Source organism: Danio aesculapii, chromosome 21 (genome assembly GCF_903798145.1).
Source record: "Danio aesculapii chromosome 21, fDanAes4.1, whole genome shotgun sequence".
NCBI lineage: Eukaryota > Metazoa > Chordata > Actinopteri > Cypriniformes > Danionidae > Danio > Danio aesculapii.
Window position 1 is genome coordinate 3,116,514 of NC_079455.1, and position 18,766 is coordinate 3,135,279.

At 35.9% G+C, this 18,766-nt stretch overlaps 2 protein-coding genes across 2 annotated transcripts in view; one reads left to right on the forward strand and one right to left on the reverse strand.

The window, feature by feature from the left end:
* Window positions 1-440: 440 nt before the first annotated feature.
* zcchc10 (zinc finger, CCHC domain containing 10) lies at window positions 441-5,399 on the reverse strand. The gene is made up of 4 exons (XM_056446435.1): window positions 5,358-5,399; window positions 4,990-5,151; window positions 2,893-2,937; window positions 441-1,221 (listed from the first exon to the last, which is right to left on the reverse strand). Exons 1-4 carry the CDS (start codon window positions 5,396-5,398, stop codon window positions 1,008-1,010), a joined length of 462 nt encoding a protein of 153 aa, XP_056302410.1. The 5' UTR covers window position 5,399; the 3' UTR covers window positions 441-1,007.
* Window positions 5,400-6,413: 1,014 nt separating this feature from the next.
* Window positions 6,414-18,766, forward strand: part of hspa4a (heat shock protein 4a) — a 34,382-nt gene continuing 22,029 nt past the window's right edge. Inside the window, exons 1-6 of the mRNA XM_056446046.1 lie at window positions 6,414-6,714; window positions 8,741-8,798; window positions 8,879-9,019; window positions 11,900-12,022; window positions 16,330-16,429; window positions 18,169-18,302. Coding sequence (XP_056302021.1) covers window positions 6,608-6,714; window positions 8,741-8,798; window positions 8,879-9,019; window positions 11,900-12,022; window positions 16,330-16,429; window positions 18,169-18,302 — 663 coding nt within the window. The 5' untranslated portion in view covers window positions 6,414-6,607. The remainder of the gene's footprint in view (window positions 6,715-8,740; window positions 8,799-8,878; window positions 9,020-11,899; window positions 12,023-16,329; window positions 16,430-18,168; window positions 18,303-18,766) is intronic.

Sequence of the window (18,766 nt, forward strand, 5' to 3'; positions counted from 1 at the left end):
TTTTGTGTTTAGAGTGAACAAATACTATTTAAAGTCAATTGTTACCGGTTTCCAACATTCTTCTAAATATCTTCTTTTGTGTTTAGAGTGAACAAATACTATTTAGGTGAATTGTTGCCGGTATCCAACATTCTTCAAAATATCTTCTTTTGTGTTTAGAGTGAACAAATACTATTTGAGTCAATGGTTACCAGTTTCCAACATTCTTCAAAATATCTTTTGTATTTGGAGTGAACAAATACTATTGAAGTCAATGGTTACCGGTTTCCAACATTCTTCAAAATATCTTCTTTTGTGTTTAGAGTGAACAAATACTTTTTAAAGTCAATTGTTACCGGTTTCCAACATTCTTCAAAATATCTTCTTTTGTGTTTAGAGTGAACAAATACTTTTTAAAGTCAATTGTTACCGGTATCCAACGTTCTTCAGAATATCTTCTTTTGTGTTTAGAGTGAACAAATACTATTTGAGTCAATGGTTACCAGTTTCTAACATTCTTCGAAATATCTTCTTTTGTATTTGGAGTAAACAAATACTATTGAAGTCAATGGTTACCGGTTTCCGACATTCTTCAAAATATCTTCTTTTGTGTTTGGAGTGAACAAATACTATTGAAGTCAATGGTTACCGGTTTCCGACATTCTTCAAAATATCTTCTTTTGTGTTTGGAGTGAACAAATACTATTGAAGTCAATGGTTACCGGTTTCCGACATTCTTCAAAATATCTTCTTTTGTGTTTAGAGTGAACAAATACTATTGAAGTCAATGGTTACCGGTTTCCAACATTCTTCAAAATATCTTCTTTTGTGTCTAGCAGAATAAAGAAACTCAAACAGGTTTAAAAACAAGTGCGTAAATGACAGAGTTTTCATTTTTTGGATGAACTACCCCTTTAAAGTGACTGAAAGATTTTTTTTTTACATTAAACAAAACGGCGTGACTAAACATAAATAATTTCCTCGCCTCCTCACAATATGAATGTTCTCAATTCAGACGCAGTGGAGCCTCATTTCTTCTTTTTCCTCTTCTTGGGAGGGCCCTGATCAGAGCTGCTGGAGGAGTCCGAGTCAGAGCTGGAGGAGGAAGATGAGGATGAAGATGAGGAAGAAGAGGACGAAGAGTCATCGTCACTGTCACTGCTGCTGTCTGAGGATGAGGAGCTGGAGGAGTCGCTGCTGTCTGAGGAAGAGTCGCTGGAGGAGCCGCTGCTGCTGGAGGAACTGGAGGGGGAGAAACGATATGCTTCAGTGCACCGTTCACTACAGAGTACACTGTAAAAATAACACAGGGTTGCACACAATTCATTCATGTTCTCCTCAATTAAGTTGACTTGACAAATGTAAGTAGATCAGACATAAAACAATGATGTTGTCACAGAAAAATCTCAAAATTTGTGTGGTTTCAACACATTTCAAATTAATATAATGCGTGTTCCATGCACTCATCATGTGGCAGGCCAAATGGGCATACTAAAACACTGCCAACAACATCCTAATGGTTTATGTCAGAACAGCATATTTTACGGTGCAAATATTGTTCAAACCCCTGTAAAAACATTTATTCTGAAGTAAAACACATATCTATGGCACAATTTGACTTGCCATACATGTGATGTGCTGGAAAAGACCCAAGTGTACCGGTTACATAGAAAAACATTGCTAATATACACTCACCGGCCACTTTATTAGGTACACCTGGCCGACTGCTTGTTAATGCAATTTCTAATCAGCCAATCACATGGCAGCAAGTCAATGCTTTTAGGCATGGAGACATGGTCAAGACGATCTGCTGCAGTTCAAACTGAGCAACAGAATGAAGTGACTTTGAACGTGGCATGGTTGTTGGTGCCAGACGGGCTGGTCTGAGTATTTCAGAAACTGCTGATCTACTGGGATTTTCACGCACAACCATCTCTACGGTTTGCAGAGAATGGTCCAACAAAGAGGAAATATCCAGTGAGCGGCAGTTCTGTGGGCGCAAATGCCTTGATGATGTCAGAGGAGAATGGCCAGACTGGTTCTAGCTGTTAGAAAGGCAACAGTAACTCAAATAAGCACTCGTTACAACCGAGGTCTGCAGAAGAGCATCTCTGAGCACACAACACGTAAAACCTTGAGGCGGATGGGCTAAAGCAGCAGAAGACCACACCGGGTGCCAGTCCTGTCAGCTAGGAACAGGAAACTGAGGCTACAATTCACACAGGCTCACCAAAATTAGTCAATCTGATCTGATGAGTCTCCATTTCTGCTGCCACATTCGGATGGTCGGGTCAGAATTTAGTGTCAACAACATGCCTTGTATCACTGGTTCAGACTGGTGGTGGTGGTGGTGTAATGGTGTGGGGGATATTTTCTTGGCACACTTTGGGCCCATTAATACCAATTGAGCATCGTGTCAACGCCACAGCCTACCTGAGTATTGTTGCTGACCATGTCCATCCCTTTATGACCACAGTCTACCCATCTTCTGATGGCTACTTCCAGCAGGATAATGCTTCTTGAACATGACAATGAGTTCACTGTACTCAAATGGCCTCCACAGTTACCAGATCTCAATCCAATAGAGCCCATTTGGCATGTGGTGGAACGGGAGATTCACATCATGGATGTGCAGCCGACAAATCTGCAGCAACTGTGTGATGCTATCATGTCAATATGGAGCAAAATCTCTGAGGAACATTTCCAGTACCTTGTTGAATCTGTCACGAAGGATTAAGGCAGTTATGAAGGCAAAAGGGGGTCCAACACGGTACTAGTAAGGTGTACATAATAAAGTGGCCGGTGAGTGTAGATCGATATACAGATATAAAACTTTCAGTTTATAAAATACACATTATATGCATAAATCAACACGTTTATTATGATGACAGTAGGATTGCCAAAAAGACTCACTTTTTTTTCTTCGTTTTTTTCTCACTGCGTGGTGTTTCTCCAGATCTAGAAAGTACAGTTGAAAGATTTACAGGGTTTAATGTGGCCAGAATCATACAAAAATAAAACACAAATCATCTTAATGCAGCGGTCTAGATTAATTGTGGCAGTGTACACATCTGCATTCTGCTCTTTTGACTTCAGATGTCGCTGCTTCATCCAAAAACTGAATTCAAACTCTTTTAGTAATGGTTGTAATTTGGGGGGGAGTGGGAGTTATATAATATTTCATCAGCAAATTCTCATTAATAAGTGAATTAATGATTTCATTTGCTGAAAAAATGGTTCAAAATGCGTGAACATTTTCACCAAAACCAAAACATTCATAAAAAATATTCATCATATTTGCATAAACTTTCAGTTTCATGCTGCAAATGGGTTTTGAAAAGCATATAATATTTATACAGTAGTCAACATTTGAAGCATATCATCATCTTTTATCAAAGTTGTCCTAAAACTATTGCACACCTGTTCTTGTCACTGATTCACTTCAAATGTTGATTAATATATTTAAATATGTTTATTCAAATATATATTATAACATATAAATATAATATTTATATAAATATATATATAATAATGTTTAAGTAAAAATTTTACAGACATTAACAAAGTTGCGATCATGGGAAAAGAACTTTTGATACGTATATATATAATCTGAAAATTAAGTTACGGTCACTAGAACACTACTTTTGATTTGTAGAGATAACTAGAAACTACACACATATATATACACATATATATACACATACAAACATACATATACACATATATATATATATACACATATACATATATATATATATATACACATATACATATATATACACATATACATATATATACACATATACATATATATACACATATACATATATATATATATATATATATATATATATATATATATATATATATATATATATATATATATACATACATACATAAAAATGTGAAGTCACAATCGCAAGAACAACTTGTGATATGTAAAGATAACAAAAATTAAGTCACAGTAATGATAAAACAACTTTTGCTATGTAAAAATAATGTAAATAACGTGAAAATTAAGTCGCAATCACAAGAAAACTTTTTGATATGTAAGGATAATGTTAATAACGTGAGATAACGTGAAACTTGAGTCGATTTCATGAGAAAACAACTTTTCATAGGTAAAAATAAGAAAAAATAGTCACAATCAGGAGACAAAAAAAAGCATTTGATATGTATAAATAATGTAAAAATTATATCGCAATCATGAGAAAACAGCTTTTGATATGTAAAAATAATGTGAATAAGGTGAAAATTAACTTGCAATCATGCTCAAACAATTTTTAATATGTATTGATAACGAAAACTAAGTTACGTTCATGAGAAACTAACTTTTGATATGTAAAAATAATGTGGATAACATGAAAATTAAAATATAATGTTAATAACATGAGATAACGTGATCATTGAGTCGAGTTCAAGAGAAAACAACTTTTAATATGTAGAGATAACGAAAATTAAGTCGCGTTCATGAGAACAACTTTTCATAGGTAGAAATAGAGTAAAAATTATATCGCAATCACGAGAACACAACTTTTAATATGTACAGATAACGTGAAAGCTAAGTCATGATCATGAGAAAAAAACATTTGATATGTAGAAATAACGTACAAACTATTTTGCAATTACGAGAAAACTTTTGATATAGAGATAATGGGAAAATGGCTGCGATCACAAGAAAACTTCTGATATGTGCAGATAATGTGAAGATTAAGTCACAATCATGAGAAAACAACTTTTGATTTGCAAAGAAAAAAGTGAAAATGAAGTCATGATCACGAAAAACAAGAAAAAAAATCTACTAACACATGACCTCTAAGGACTTCAGGAAGTTAATTATGACAATTTTCATATTTGGGGGTGAACTAACCCTATAACCCAAACCTAATTTCAGAGAAAGAATCAAAATAAACTGAATACAGTTACAAAAAGATGACTTCTGAATGAATAAACTAGTAGCTGATTCATTCAACACAGCTACACTCGTGTGTGTGTTGAATGTGTCCTTACCCAGGATCTTCTGAAGGATTGTTCTCCTTGTCTTTAAGTTTTTTCTTCATCTCCGCTGTCCTGGAGGGTCTGTAAAGATATTTTCTCTTCCCAGTACATTCATAAGACCAGTGTCCATATTCCAGACACTTCTGGCAACGAACATGCTGTTTATTTGCTTCCCTGTTTAAAAAAACGCGAAAACAAACACATCACGACTGCGCTAAAGGCTTCCGAGTTCAGACAAACCACCTGAAAACTGCTCTTCAAAGTACAACGAACACAGTATGTGTTAAACTGTTAACATAGTCAGATGAAACAAAGTTTTTAAATTAAAAATATAATGTATAAATCAACATTAAATGTGTATTATGTGTAAAATAACTCACGCTTGTCGCCGAGCGATCAGTCTATGCATGGGAGTCGCCATTTTGAATGCGATCACCTAGCTATGTCGGGCGTGGAAAATAAAATAAAAGTCTGCCATGTAAAGCTTGGGAGACTGCTCAGTTGCTGTTTTATTTTTGCTTTTTATTTTTTTTATATATTATTTTATTTTATTTACTTATTTTATTTAGTTTTTATCTATTTATTTATTTATCTATTTGTTTCTTTATTTTATTTTTCTTTTTGTTTATTTTTATTTATTTTATTTTATTTTTATTAATTAATTAATTTTTTATTTATTTTAATATAATATCTTATTTTTATTTAAAATTTTTATTTATTTTATTTTATTTTATTTTATTAATTTATAATAAAATAAAATAAAAGCGGTGTTCAGGCTGGCCCACATGATCAATGCGGAGACTCGTCTGTCACTGGGGTCTTTCAGGAGTCTCACGCTCTCCGCTCTTCTATGACCACCACAGCATCTGCTCAGAATACGGTCTGGTCCAGGACTATGAAAACCTTGGCATCATTTCTTCACAGGTCTTGGATCGCATCAATGACGCTACATAATCTCTAGAGGCCTCGAGATGAGTATCCCCAGGTGGAAACAACAAAGTAAATAAAAAATGAATAACCATAACCTTAGATGACATCAAGTACAATAATAAACAAGGGGGGAAAAAGACAATTAAATAAAAGAAAATAAGTAATAGTAGAATAAAATAATTCTAAAAACAGATTACAGAAGCAAAATGATCAAATTACATAATATTTACAAAATCTTTATAAAATTTTTATAGTTTTTACACTTTTTTACTATAAACATTTTGTAATCTAGTAATTAATTAATTAATTGTTATTAAGTTACGAAGAAAATTCTGCAAATTAGGTAATGATGAAGAAAATTTACATTTGTAAGTATAATATTTACCCATTTTTGTTTTAAAATCTCTCTATCCGTCGATTGGCTGGATTTATCCGTCACGGTTACGTCATACAAGGAAAGCTCCAGAGCAATCTAGAACTCCAGAAGTCTCGCGATAAATCCGTTGCGCGTGAACTCCGGCTTTACCCATTACATGTAGCACTCACCGGTCTACAGCAACTTAGTCAATGGACATTCGAGAGCCGAGAAGAGTTTCAAAAATAACAACCTAAACTACACTCCTCTGCGACTGTACATATTTTTAAAGGCCTCTTGTTTCTAGCACTGAGAGTTTTATCCGGGCTGTGATCAGCAGTGAAGATGTCAGTAGTGGGGTTTGATGTGGGTTTCCAGAGCTGTTATGTTGCTGTCGCTCGGGCCGGTGGAATTGAAACCGTAGCAAACGAATACAGCGACAGATGTACACCGTAAGTCCATTTATGTCATTCATATTACCTTGTTTCAACGTATTAATAACTGTTCGGTGTGCTAACCACTGCTCCGGAGGCTGCATGTGCTTCTCATTGTCGAGAAATTACCCTGTCACAATCAACGACAGTATAACTATAATATAAATAAAAAATATAAATGTAAATATAGTATAAAATAGGTTTTCGTTCATGATGTGTCATTTGATTTAATTTAAAATAATAATGTGAAATCAGTTGTTCGCGAGCTCTTTGTCACGTTGACTTTCTGTGAGATTAAATTATTAATATTATTTTCATTTTAGGCTAAGGTGGTATGATGGATGTGTCTTTTAGATGACGTGTTTATTATTTATGTGTTTATGTTTTTTGTTGTGGGGAATGAGAGCAGACTGCTGTCTGTTAGCTAAATGCTACAGCGTGGCTTCTGCTGTAATGTGATGTGTGACGTCACACCGGCATCGGAGGAACATTCTAGCAAATTTAAGGCCGCTCGATAGGAATCACCTTAAAGGGATAAGTTCACCCAAAATTTAATATTTACTCACTATTTATTCGTCTGAAGTGGTTCCAAACCTTTATGAGTTTCTTTATTTCTGTAGAACACAAAATAAAGAATGTCAGAAACCGGTAACCATTGACTTCCATAGGAGGAAAAACTATGGTAGTCAATGGTTACCGGTTTCTATCATTCGAACAAATAACTTGTATTGTGTTCAACAGAAGAAAGAAACTCATACAAGTTCGTGAATAGTGAATACATGATGACAGAATTTACAGTATTGGGTGAACTATCCCTTTAATTGAAAATACATTAAAATGAATCTGTTTATAATGTACATTTCTAAAAAAAAAAAAAAAAAAAAAAAGATAGTCTCATTGTGTTAAATATATCACTTGAAAATTACGTTATGTCTAAACTGTGTTTTAAAATGTTGACTATTAGTTTAGTGCAGCAGTATGATTAAGAATAAAATGTCAAGATAAAATAAAATTAATTGATCTAATTATGTAGCTGATATTCTGGTTAAGCTAGTTTTTAACTCTACATTTGGTAAATATAATTCTCCTGCAAAAGCATTTATGCTAAAAAATACCAGACTTTATTAGTACTTTAGACTTCGGTCTGTCTGTCTGTCTGTCTGTCTGTCTGTCTGTCTATATCTGTTTGTCTCTGTCTGTCTATCTATCAGTCTGTCTATCTGTATATATATATATATATATATATATATATATATATATATATATATATATATATATATATATATATATATATATATATATAATAAATATTATTATTATTATTTATTTATTTTTTTTTTTTTTAATTCTACATTTTGTAAATATAATTCTCCTGCAAAAGTATTTATGCTAAAAACCCCAGGCTTTATTAGTACTTTAGACATCTATCTATCTATCTATCTATCTATCTATCTATCTATCTATCTATCTATCTATCTATTAGTATATCCATCTATTAGTATATCCATCCGTATATCCATCCGTATATCCATCCATCTATCTTTCCATCTATCTATCTATCTATCTATCTATCTAGCTGTATAAATATATTGCGATATACGATATTATTGTCAATTTAAGACCATTTCTTGCCACTTATTATAAAATGCCAGAATGACAAAATAATATCATCACAATGTAAGTCCACTCTACCAAAGACACATCATATTTTACTCTTAAGATTAATTCATTTAATTATAGTCAGAGTAGAATAAAAGAGTAACAGAAGCTGCGATATCTGCTACCAGATCTATTTTCAGCTGTCAGAGACCCCCATGAAATATACTATAGTAATTTATAGTAAATACCATAGTGTGTTTAAACCACCTCCAATAGAGATGTTGCGCAATCAGCTAAAATGTTGCTTGCATTGGCTTTTATGTATGGACGATATACATTGCATCACCAAAATGATTGAAGTCATGTCCATGTGTTGTGCAACAAGTCCATATATTGATTATTCTGACAGGATACTCTGTATTTTACAATGTGCTCTTTATTTCAGGTCATTTGTATCATTCGGTCCTCGTAATCGGTCGATCGGGGCAGCTGCTAAAAGCCAGGTAAGCACTCAATTATTCTTAATAAGCAGCATAAAAGTTTACTGATGATCAGAAGGTGTAATGATCATTTCTGTTCTCAGGTGGTCACAAACTGCAAGAACACTGTTCAGGGTTTTAAACGATTCCACGGCAGGGCGTTCAGTGACCCGTATGTGGAGACCACACAGTCCAGTTTGGTCTATGATCTTGCACAGATGCCTAATGGAACCACTGGCATTAAGGTAGGACTCATGTAAATACACTGTTAAATAGGGATGCACTGATTATAATATTTTTTTTTTCATTGATTCTGATTCTGCAGGTAGTTTGTCAAGCCCACCCACCTGGGTGAGGCACACTCAGAATTTATAGTATTTCTCTATGTTGTTTGCTTCAGGCCATGTTTACACTAATATGTTTTAGTTTTAAAACGCGTAAGTTTTGCTACGTTTATCAGAGTTTTCCAGCCCTGAAAACCAACCATTTTGAACGCTGAAGAGGCCCTTTTCATTTTAAAACACTGCTGATCCGTGTCAGTGTGTCTGGGGGAAACAGAGACATCTGAAAACGGAGGAGTGGCTAAAGACATTCACCTCTCTGATCGGGGCTTTTTCTCAATATTAAGGACACAATGTTCAGTCTTGCACCCTTTCCTTAAGTTCAGACTTCTCAAGATTAAAGGCCCGTTTCCACTGAGTGGTACGGTACGGTTCGGTTTGGTTTGGTATGCTTTTATGGCCGTTTCCACTGTCAAAAAGCGTACCGTACCACTTTTTCGGCACCCTTTCGAAAGGGTACCAAACACGAGAAAGGGTACCAAAAATTGGAGCTAGACGCGCCGCTGAACGCTATTGGTTTACAGAGATACGTCATTCGCTTACGCAACCAGCCAGAATGAAAACAAAAAAACCGCCATGTTTGAAAACAAAAAAAACGCCATGTTTGAAATACACAGCCGAGAGATTATAACGGAATTATAAATGCATATAATAACGAGCCATGATCGACCCGGGCTCAAACAAACCTTGTCGTCGTCTTGATAAACAGCCACAAAGCCATGGAGTAGAGCAGATTTACCCTGTGCCGCGTAGTTTTTTTACGAGGCAGTCTGAGGCGCGAGCGGTTTCGCTTTCTTCCTTGCGCTCGCCGCGCGTCTATATCTGAAATAATAAACTTCTTGAGCTGATGATAATAACGTGCGCTTAATTATTGACGGATATATAGAAAACAAACTCTTGAGGACACTTCGGGTAAATCTTCAAAGGGAACGGTGTACTTTGTCATTCACATCACTCTGGCTACGTTGTTTCAACTTGACAATAAAATGAAAACATGATATAAGGCAGTGGTTCTCAAACTTTTAAACCCGCGACCCCCATTGTAAGATCGTCAAGAACTCGCGACCCCCCACTACCAAAGCATATACAAACAATAAAAATAGCTTTTTTTTTAAGCTGTTCACAATATTTTAACTATATTTACTATAGATTACAGGGCTCGAAATTAACATTTTTGCTTGGTAACACTGGTGCTTCTAACTTTAAAAATGTAGACGCACCAGCCAAAATTTAGTGGCTCCCACCAATTATCGCACTGTTACTACAAGTTTTATAAACAGATTTATTGCATTTAAAAATCAACACTAATCAAAACTAACAAGCAAAAAAATAAATATGCATGCGTGAGGAAAATATGTCTCAATGAAATCCCGTTATCACAAGAAAAGACATTTTTATAACATAATTGAGTGACCAAAAGATACACGGACGGATATCCCAAAAGATATCCCACAGACTTTACAGTGAATGCTAGTTATTTTCATAGCAGACTTGAAGCCAATGGAGGTCTTTTATCCTCTCTTCAATAAGTATAGCTGGTGGATTAACATTCAGCACATGATCAGTAATCAGATGTGCCAATATTTGTAGCTTTAGGTGTTTCTAAGACAAAATCTGTCAGTGTTGTTTTCATTCTCTCGTCTTCAGCGCTTTACATTTTCGCGGTTGTAGCTCCTGTCATCTGAAGACAGGAGGCGTTGACTGAGTGATTGACAGCTGATTTTAACCAATCATTCGTGTTCAGTTCTTAGAGCAGTGGGCCAATAAGAAGAGCGCGAAGGCGGGGCAAGCGTTGAAGGCTTTGTTTACTGCGGCAAGTTGACATGACAACAGTTTTAAACTGTTCCTGAGCGCTGCGTTCCAAGTACAAAGATGCATTCTGCCCGAATGTGTCCTAAATACTTTATGAATCAGTAATATCTTTAAAAATCTGAAAATATTAGCTTTCACTTGTAATACTGAAAAATATATATTATAATCACTGAAAATTACACAATTTTTAAATAACTCTCGCGACCCCTTGAAATTATTCTGCGACCCCCGCAGGGGTCGCGACCCCCAGTTTGGGAACCACTGATATAAGGAACTGCCTATGTTCATTTTGATTTTAACGTATCAGACACTTAAAATGTTGAGGCATCATCTAGCTACATATTTATATGACCGTCATCTTCACTTCACTGCATATGTATAACAAACGGAATCTATAACATAACTGCCTTTCATTTTCATTCAAAAAATTAGAAACATACCCTTTCTTGAATATCAGTTTTAATAATCAATAATGGCCATTCTAAAAGTATAAAGTATAATAAGTTTATACATTATAGGAAATAAAGGCAAGCAATCTAACTTGCCTATATTAACTTATCTTTGAGCTCAGCCTAAACGCGTTACCTAAGAACATGCAATAGATTCAAAAGACAGAGGAGTCGTTAGATAGAGACTAGATGAATTAAATATCATGTTTAACAACTATAGTGAGATGAGATCCAGCGGTAGACCCTTGATTCACAGTCCGACGTGCGCTGCTCTCACCTGGGGAAGTGTGCTCAAAGCACTCACTGACTGCCTGGAGCTCATATGTGTGCATGCGCTGCAAGCCAGAGTGTGTGTGGTCACGGGACGTGCATTTTCAGTGGTGTAGTGTGGACTGAGATCTTTTCAGAAACGCTAGATGAAACGCCAGTGTGGGCGCAGATCATTTTCATTCTAAAACGCATCAATGTAAACGAGGCCTCAGATGTTGTTAAATCACGTTGCATTGTGCTGTCCATCCCACAGGTCATGTATATGGAGGAAGAGAAGCTGTTTGGCATCGAGCAGGTCACTGCAATGCTGCTGACCAAACTGAAGGAGACCGCAGAATCTGCACTCAAGAAGCCTGTGGCGGACTGTGTCATCTCTGTAAGCCCATTCTCTAAACATGTCTAAAACATTTCTGTATTTGCATTTGTAAACCAGTTTAAATTATTATCTAATATTTCAAATCTATTCATTTTCTAATCTGACTAGCAAAATAGATTATTCATGCTAGCAATTTGTTGTTAGAAACATGCTAGCAATAGGTAAATTTGTTAAAACAAGCACATTAACATCATGCTAATCCATTTAATGTATATTAAAACATTTTTAAGTGAAGTTAGCATTTTAGCAACATAAAACATGGTAACAACAAAAGACGGTGATAGCTACGTGTTTTTTTAAACCTGAAAAATATATTAAAATATGCTAACAATATGTGGTGATGTTGCATTTTAAGGTGAAGTAAACATTTTAGCATCACTAAAACATGCTAACAACAAAAGATGGTTATGTGTAAAAACATGTTACCCTATTAAAACCTTTTTGAAACAACTTAAAATGCTACAAAATATGTAAAAAAACAGTCTTAGCAACATAAAACATGCTATTAACATGCCATCTACACTGTAGAATAAGCCAGTTATGTGATAAAACATGTTACTCTGTTAGAAACATGCTAATACCACAAAAAAAAGCTTATAGTAACATGAAGTACATTAACAACATGCCACAAGACTCTAAAATATGCTAGCAGTGTGTTGTTTGAAATATATTATCAACAATTTATGCTAACTTAGTGGTTAATCATCTTGTCCATGAATTCCAACATTTAGAAAACATTTTAGCAACATGAAAAATGCTAACTACATGTTTTGAAACATGCTAGCATTGTCTTAAAACATCTTGGCAGCATTTTAAAACCCGATAACAATGTGATGAAATGATGCAAAATCTTACATCTAGCATCTACAATGTTAGTAACAAGCTAAAGACATGGAAATCCTGTTAACAGCATGCTATCAGTGCTCTTAAATGTGCTATTTTCTTCACAACACCCGTGCAGTTCACTAGAATTGCACAATTAGTTTAGTTTTTGTGCTTCAGTGGTAAAACGACTCGAATTCTTATCATACACAAAATACTTCTAATGACGTGTCTGTCAAAACACAGAGCAATCAGGAAATGATCCCAAAAACTCCTGTAGTGTTGCTTCTGTTTATTTATTTGTTTTTCCTCTGTTTTTTTTTGTTCTACATTTGTTGTGTTGCATTATTATACTAAATAAGGCTGAGCAATATATAATTTCACTATTGATATTGTTATGCAATCGTTCACAACTCTAGGGATTATAGTTTATGATTTGTATATGTTTGAGACCTGTGATTTGTATAATGATTTTTAAAAGCATTCAGGCTTAATTTATTTATAATTTCTAACTTTAATAACGATGAATTTTATTGAATTATTTTTATTATTCAATTACTGAATGCTGTTAGACTCTGAAAATGACAAAACACTGTTTATTTCAGTTGCATATTTTCTTTATTGTATTTATCCATGGAGGTTTATTAGATATTTTTTAATACTTTTTTTTGTATAAATTATTTACACGTAGAGCTATTCAAGGGGTGAAATTGTATTCATATCGCAATGTATATCGCAGAATAGTGTTGCCAATCGATAGTGAAGTTTTAAAAACGTCCATTTCCCGCTAACATTTAAGTGCTGTTGAGCACGTTCTTAAACCGCGCTGATTTGCCATTGTGTTCACATGCTCCTCAGAAATGACTGTGATTGGCCATGGAGGTCATCAGCTAACCAAACTCACCACTGTTTACTGAGTGTAACCCAAGTGGTGTAAAGTAACTAATTACAGATACTCAAATTACTGTAATTGAGTCGTTTTTCTCAGGAATTGTAATTTACTAAGTAGTTTTAAAAATGTGTACTGTTACTTTCCCTCGAGTACATTTTTAGTGCAGTCTTGGTACTTTTACCTCATTACTTCAACCTGCAGTCACTACTTAATTTTTTTCTTGTCTGTGTGGATTAGAAAAAATCAGTCCTTTAATTCCTGTCAAATCAAATCGCACATAGAAGGTAAATCGGATCATAATGAATAACCTCAAGGTATGGGCGATTTTATAATTGCAGCAAACTGTTTGGAACCATTAAAAGTGTCCAAGAAGATGTTTAAAATCTTGACACACATTGACCCAGAGGCTGTTTAGATGCATATCACTGATGAGAAGATGACGGAGGTTTACTGTATGATGACCGAAATGGCCTTAAACAACCAGCAGGCACAAGATGTCAACATTACGTCAGATTGACATTGTACCCTAACGTCATGTGGACGTTGGATTTTGTTTGAAAATGAAAATCAGGTTGACGTTAGAACCCAATGTCAGGCTGACGTCAATGTCCAACCCAAAAACAACCAAATATCAACATATAATGATGTTACAGCTTGACGTTGTGCGGGCGTTACCACTGCGACGTCTATCAGACGTTGGATTTTGGTTGCGTAACTGATGAATAAATGTCAGTATTTGATGTTGGTTTAAGATGTTGGGTCGACGTTGGATTTTGGTCACTTTCTAACAACTTGAAATCGACCAAATATCAACATCATTTGACGTCATTATTGGACATTAAAATAAGATTGTCCTTAGATGCTGGCTAGAAACTGAATTTTGGTCACCTGACATCACCGAAATCTAACCTAATATTAACATCGTATGACGTTGTGTGCCTGCTGGGCAATAACTAAATGCACTACAGAATGTTACGTTTACACACAAATTACATGTAAACGCATCAGCTTTTTAGTATAATACTCACTACTCTTGAGTACTTTTGAAAGGTCTGTTTTTTACTCAGACTTTCAGTAATATTTACAACAGATACTTTTACTCTACCTGCACTACATTTGTTGCCAAGTAATGGTTGTTTACCTTAAGGATGATTTTTCATTACTCTTTCCACCACTGGTGTAACCACAGATACACGGACACTGAAACGTTTTAAAGCCACGTAGATCAGTCGATTCATCAGCGGATCGCTCATATGTCAGCTTATAGACAAACCAGCTGATCTTCACAGCTATAAAACGCTCCAGTGTCCCTGTATCTGTGGTTACACTCAGTAAACAGCGGTGAGTTTAGTGAGCTGATGACCTTCATGGCCAATCACAGTCATTTCTGTTGAACATGTGTACACAATGGCAAATCAGCGCTGTTTAATGCCTCTTCACACTAGCAGCGACTTTTGTAGCTACCTGTCGCTCTGGGTGGCAGGTCTACAGTACGGCCGAGGACAACCGGCCTCTGAGCGAGCAGAGAGAGGACCACGTGAACTCTACTGGTGCTTCTATTGGTCACTCAAGAAAGTCGCTCTGCAATTCAATTCACCTTTATTTCTATAGCGCTTTTACAATGCAGATTGCGTCAAAGCAGCTTCACATAGAAGATCATAGTAAATTGAAGCAGTTCAGTTTTCAGTGTTTAAGTTCAGTTTAGCTCAGTTCAGTGTGGATTAACATTCACTACTGAGAATCCAAATACTGGAGAGCAAATCCATCAATGCGCAGCTCTACAGATCCCAAACCATGCAAGCCAGTGGCGACAGCGGAGAGGAAAAAACTTCATCAATTGGTGAAAATGAGGAATTTAAAAACCTTGAGAGAAGCCAGGCTCAGTTGGACACGACCATTTCTCCTATGGCCAAACATCTTGTGCAGAGCTGCAGTCTAGGTGCCGGAGGCTGGAGAAGCTGGACGTCAGCGAGACTCGTCTGTCCCTGGAGCGTCACAGGAATCGGTCTCACGTGCTCCACTCCTCCATGACCACCACAGCAGCTGCTCAGGATACGGCCTGGTCCAGGATTATGTCAACCTTGGGATCATCTCGTCGCTGGTCTTGGATCGCATCAGTGGCGCTGCATAGTCTCTGGGGGCTCTCGGAATGAGTATCCCCAGGTGGAAATGGAGAATAAAGAGAATAATTTAGCATTTGCGTAAAGTTGAAGGATTGTAAACTTTGTTGCGTCGCTTGCCACGCCCACCTGGTCACTAACATTCGCTCGCGTAGACTGGGGTCGCTAGAAGTAGCTCACTCTCCTTTGGAATGAACGGTCATTTGTTGCTTTGCCACTGCACGTCGCTCGTAGTGTGAATGAGGCTTAAGAACACGCTTAGCAGTGCTCAAATGTTAGCAGGAAATGGACGTTTTTAAAAATTCAGTGCTGATTGGTATCGAATTGCAGTATCGTGACAACACTATCGCAACGTAACAAAATATTGCAATGTTCGATTTTTCTGATCCGATGCAGCCCTACATTTTTAATATCTCGCTGTTGTAGTTAATATGTAATAAATGTGAATAATTCATTTTGCTCTTGTCCCACAGGTTCCCAGCTTTTTTACAGATGCCGAGAGAAGATCAGTGATGGATGCTGCACAGATCGCAGGCCTCAACTGTCTCAGACTCATGAATGACACTACAGCAGGTACAAACAACAACACTACTTATAATAATAATAATTATAATATAACAGCAAAAAGACTATCATCACGTCTAATGCCTTTATTATGGATCATACAGTCTTAGGGCCGGTTTACACAGAGTGTGTTTATCCCTTTCCAATGCACACCTCTTCTTTTGTTTTTGAATGTAAACACATGTGGTGTTCTCAATCTTGCGTAACTGAAGATGCTGAAAATGATAGTGGTTTTTGGGTATCCGTAAAGGGTGGTAATGAAATGTCTAGAAATTTAATTTAGGCAGCATGGTGGCGCAATGTGTAGCACAATCGCCTCACAGCAAGAAGATCGCTGGTTCGAGCCCTGGCTGGATCAGTTGTCATTTCTGTTTGGAGTTTGCATGTTCTCCTCGTGTTGGTGTGGGTTTCCTCTGGGTGCTCCGGTTTCCCCCACAGTCAAAACACGTGCGATATAGGTGAATTGAATAAGCTAAATTGGCCATAGTGTATGTGAGCTTGTGCTAGAGTGTAAGTGTGTTTCCCAGTGATGGATTGCGGCTGGATAGGCATCCGCTGCGTAAAACAAATGCTGGATAAGTTGGCGGTTCATTCCACTGTGGCTTACTCTGATAAATAAAGGGACTAAGCCGAAAAGAAAATGAATGAAATTTAATTGATCATATATAGAAGTGAAACATCAAATTTAATGTTTTTATTATACTATTTTACTTTGTTTTTGGTATCGTTTCTTATTGCTGTATGACGTTGTCGTTATTATTACTATGTATTTTCTTATATATTAATCTTGCTATGAAATAGGCATATGTTGCTGATGTGGTAATAAATAAATAAACAAACTATGGTTGCACAATAATGGTAAAAAATGCGATATAGCTGTTTAGTATTACGATAACTACTGTATATATTTCTTGTAATATTTATTACATATCCCTAGGTAAAGCCATTTTTAGTAGCGTTTTAAAATGAATAATTCATTAATGTTGGGATCATACAAAATTTTTCTAATGTGCATTAAACCAATCAGAGTCTCATCTCCCATTCCCTTTAAGAGCCTGTTGTGTAGCTCCATGGCGCATTTGCTATTTACATGGCGGACTTTGTAAGTGTAAAAACTGAACGCTTCACTAGCGAGAAAACAGTTAAACAGAGCATCTGCAGCACGTGGATAAAGATCGAGCCTCCTCCATTCAGCCTCTTTACTTTTACTCTTCACTTTACTCCTTTACTTTGGTGGAGTGAGGAAACGGTGGAAACTCACTCCACTGAAGACATCCATTAGCCTACATATTTAATTATGCTTGTTAATCACAAAGATTTGTTTAAAACTATTTCTAAATTCAGTTCTAATCTCCAGCAAAGCAATAAATGAACAATAATAATGAAGTGTATATCCAAATACACGTCCTGTTCTTATGCTCCATATGGTGATGCAGACGTCTCCAAAACCCGACAGGTGGACAAATCTAAACTTGATTTTATTAAAACAAATATAAATATGCATTATTATATATTTTAGCTCTAGGTTCACCTTCTAGCCAATCGCAGAACAGCACCTACTGAGTAGTATTATCAGTTGGGTGCATCCCTAATGAAAAAAAAAAAAAGTAATCTAAGGCAACCCTCTGTGATATGAATATTGCATATACTATTATTGTGATAATGATTTTGTTTTAGATATTATGCAGCCCTAAAACAAACAAACAAACTGTTTTAAAAGTGTGTGATTATGTTAACTATGGTTGTAGTTGCACTGGCGTATGGCATCTACAAACAGGACCTGCCTGCTCCAGAGGAAAAGCCCAGGACTGTGGTGTTTGTGGATGTTGGCCATGCTGGTTACCAGGTCTCTGCGTGTGCCTTTAACAAGGGCAAGTTAAAGGTAATGCAGGATTTTTTGGGTGGTTGTTCACTGTGTACATCTGTTCAGAAACTTCTGTTAACTGAAACTAATTTAAAAAGTAGTAAATTAAAATGCTGTTTTATGTTAGGATTCATGGATTAATACAGTGACATGTTTATTCTGACATCTTATCAGCAAAACTCTTCCTGTTTTATTAATATTCTGTTGTGTTAGGTAATCCAAGTTTCAGATCAAAATACCCCCTAGATAAACTCTTTGAAACTGACCCTTTTAGGCTTTGATCCTAATTGTAGTGTTTTGGTGACTGTCGCTTTAAATTCAAATGAGATTGCTCTGTTCAAAAAAAGGGCGGAGCTACAAATGCCTGTGCGTCGTGCTTAAAATGTTTTGGTTTAGGATTAGTCTCGGCTAAAATGTTGCCAATGTTACCAGTTGAAACCCAAAGTGGCATATGAGGTTTTAAAAAGTATGGGAAAGGGTCT

Coding starts and splice junctions, on each gene's coding strand:
- zcchc10 (XM_056446435.1), bottom strand. CDS start 5,398: ATGGCGACTCCCATGCATAGACTGATCGCTCGGCGACAAGC. Junction 2,938..4,989: donor AATCCTTCAGAAGATCCTGG/GTAAGGACACAT, acceptor TGTACTTTCTAG/ATCTGGAGAAACACCACGCA. Junction 1,222..2,892: donor AAAAAAACGAAGAAAAAAAA/GTGAGTCTTTTT, acceptor CTCCCCCTCCAG/TTCCTCCAGCAGCAGCGGCT.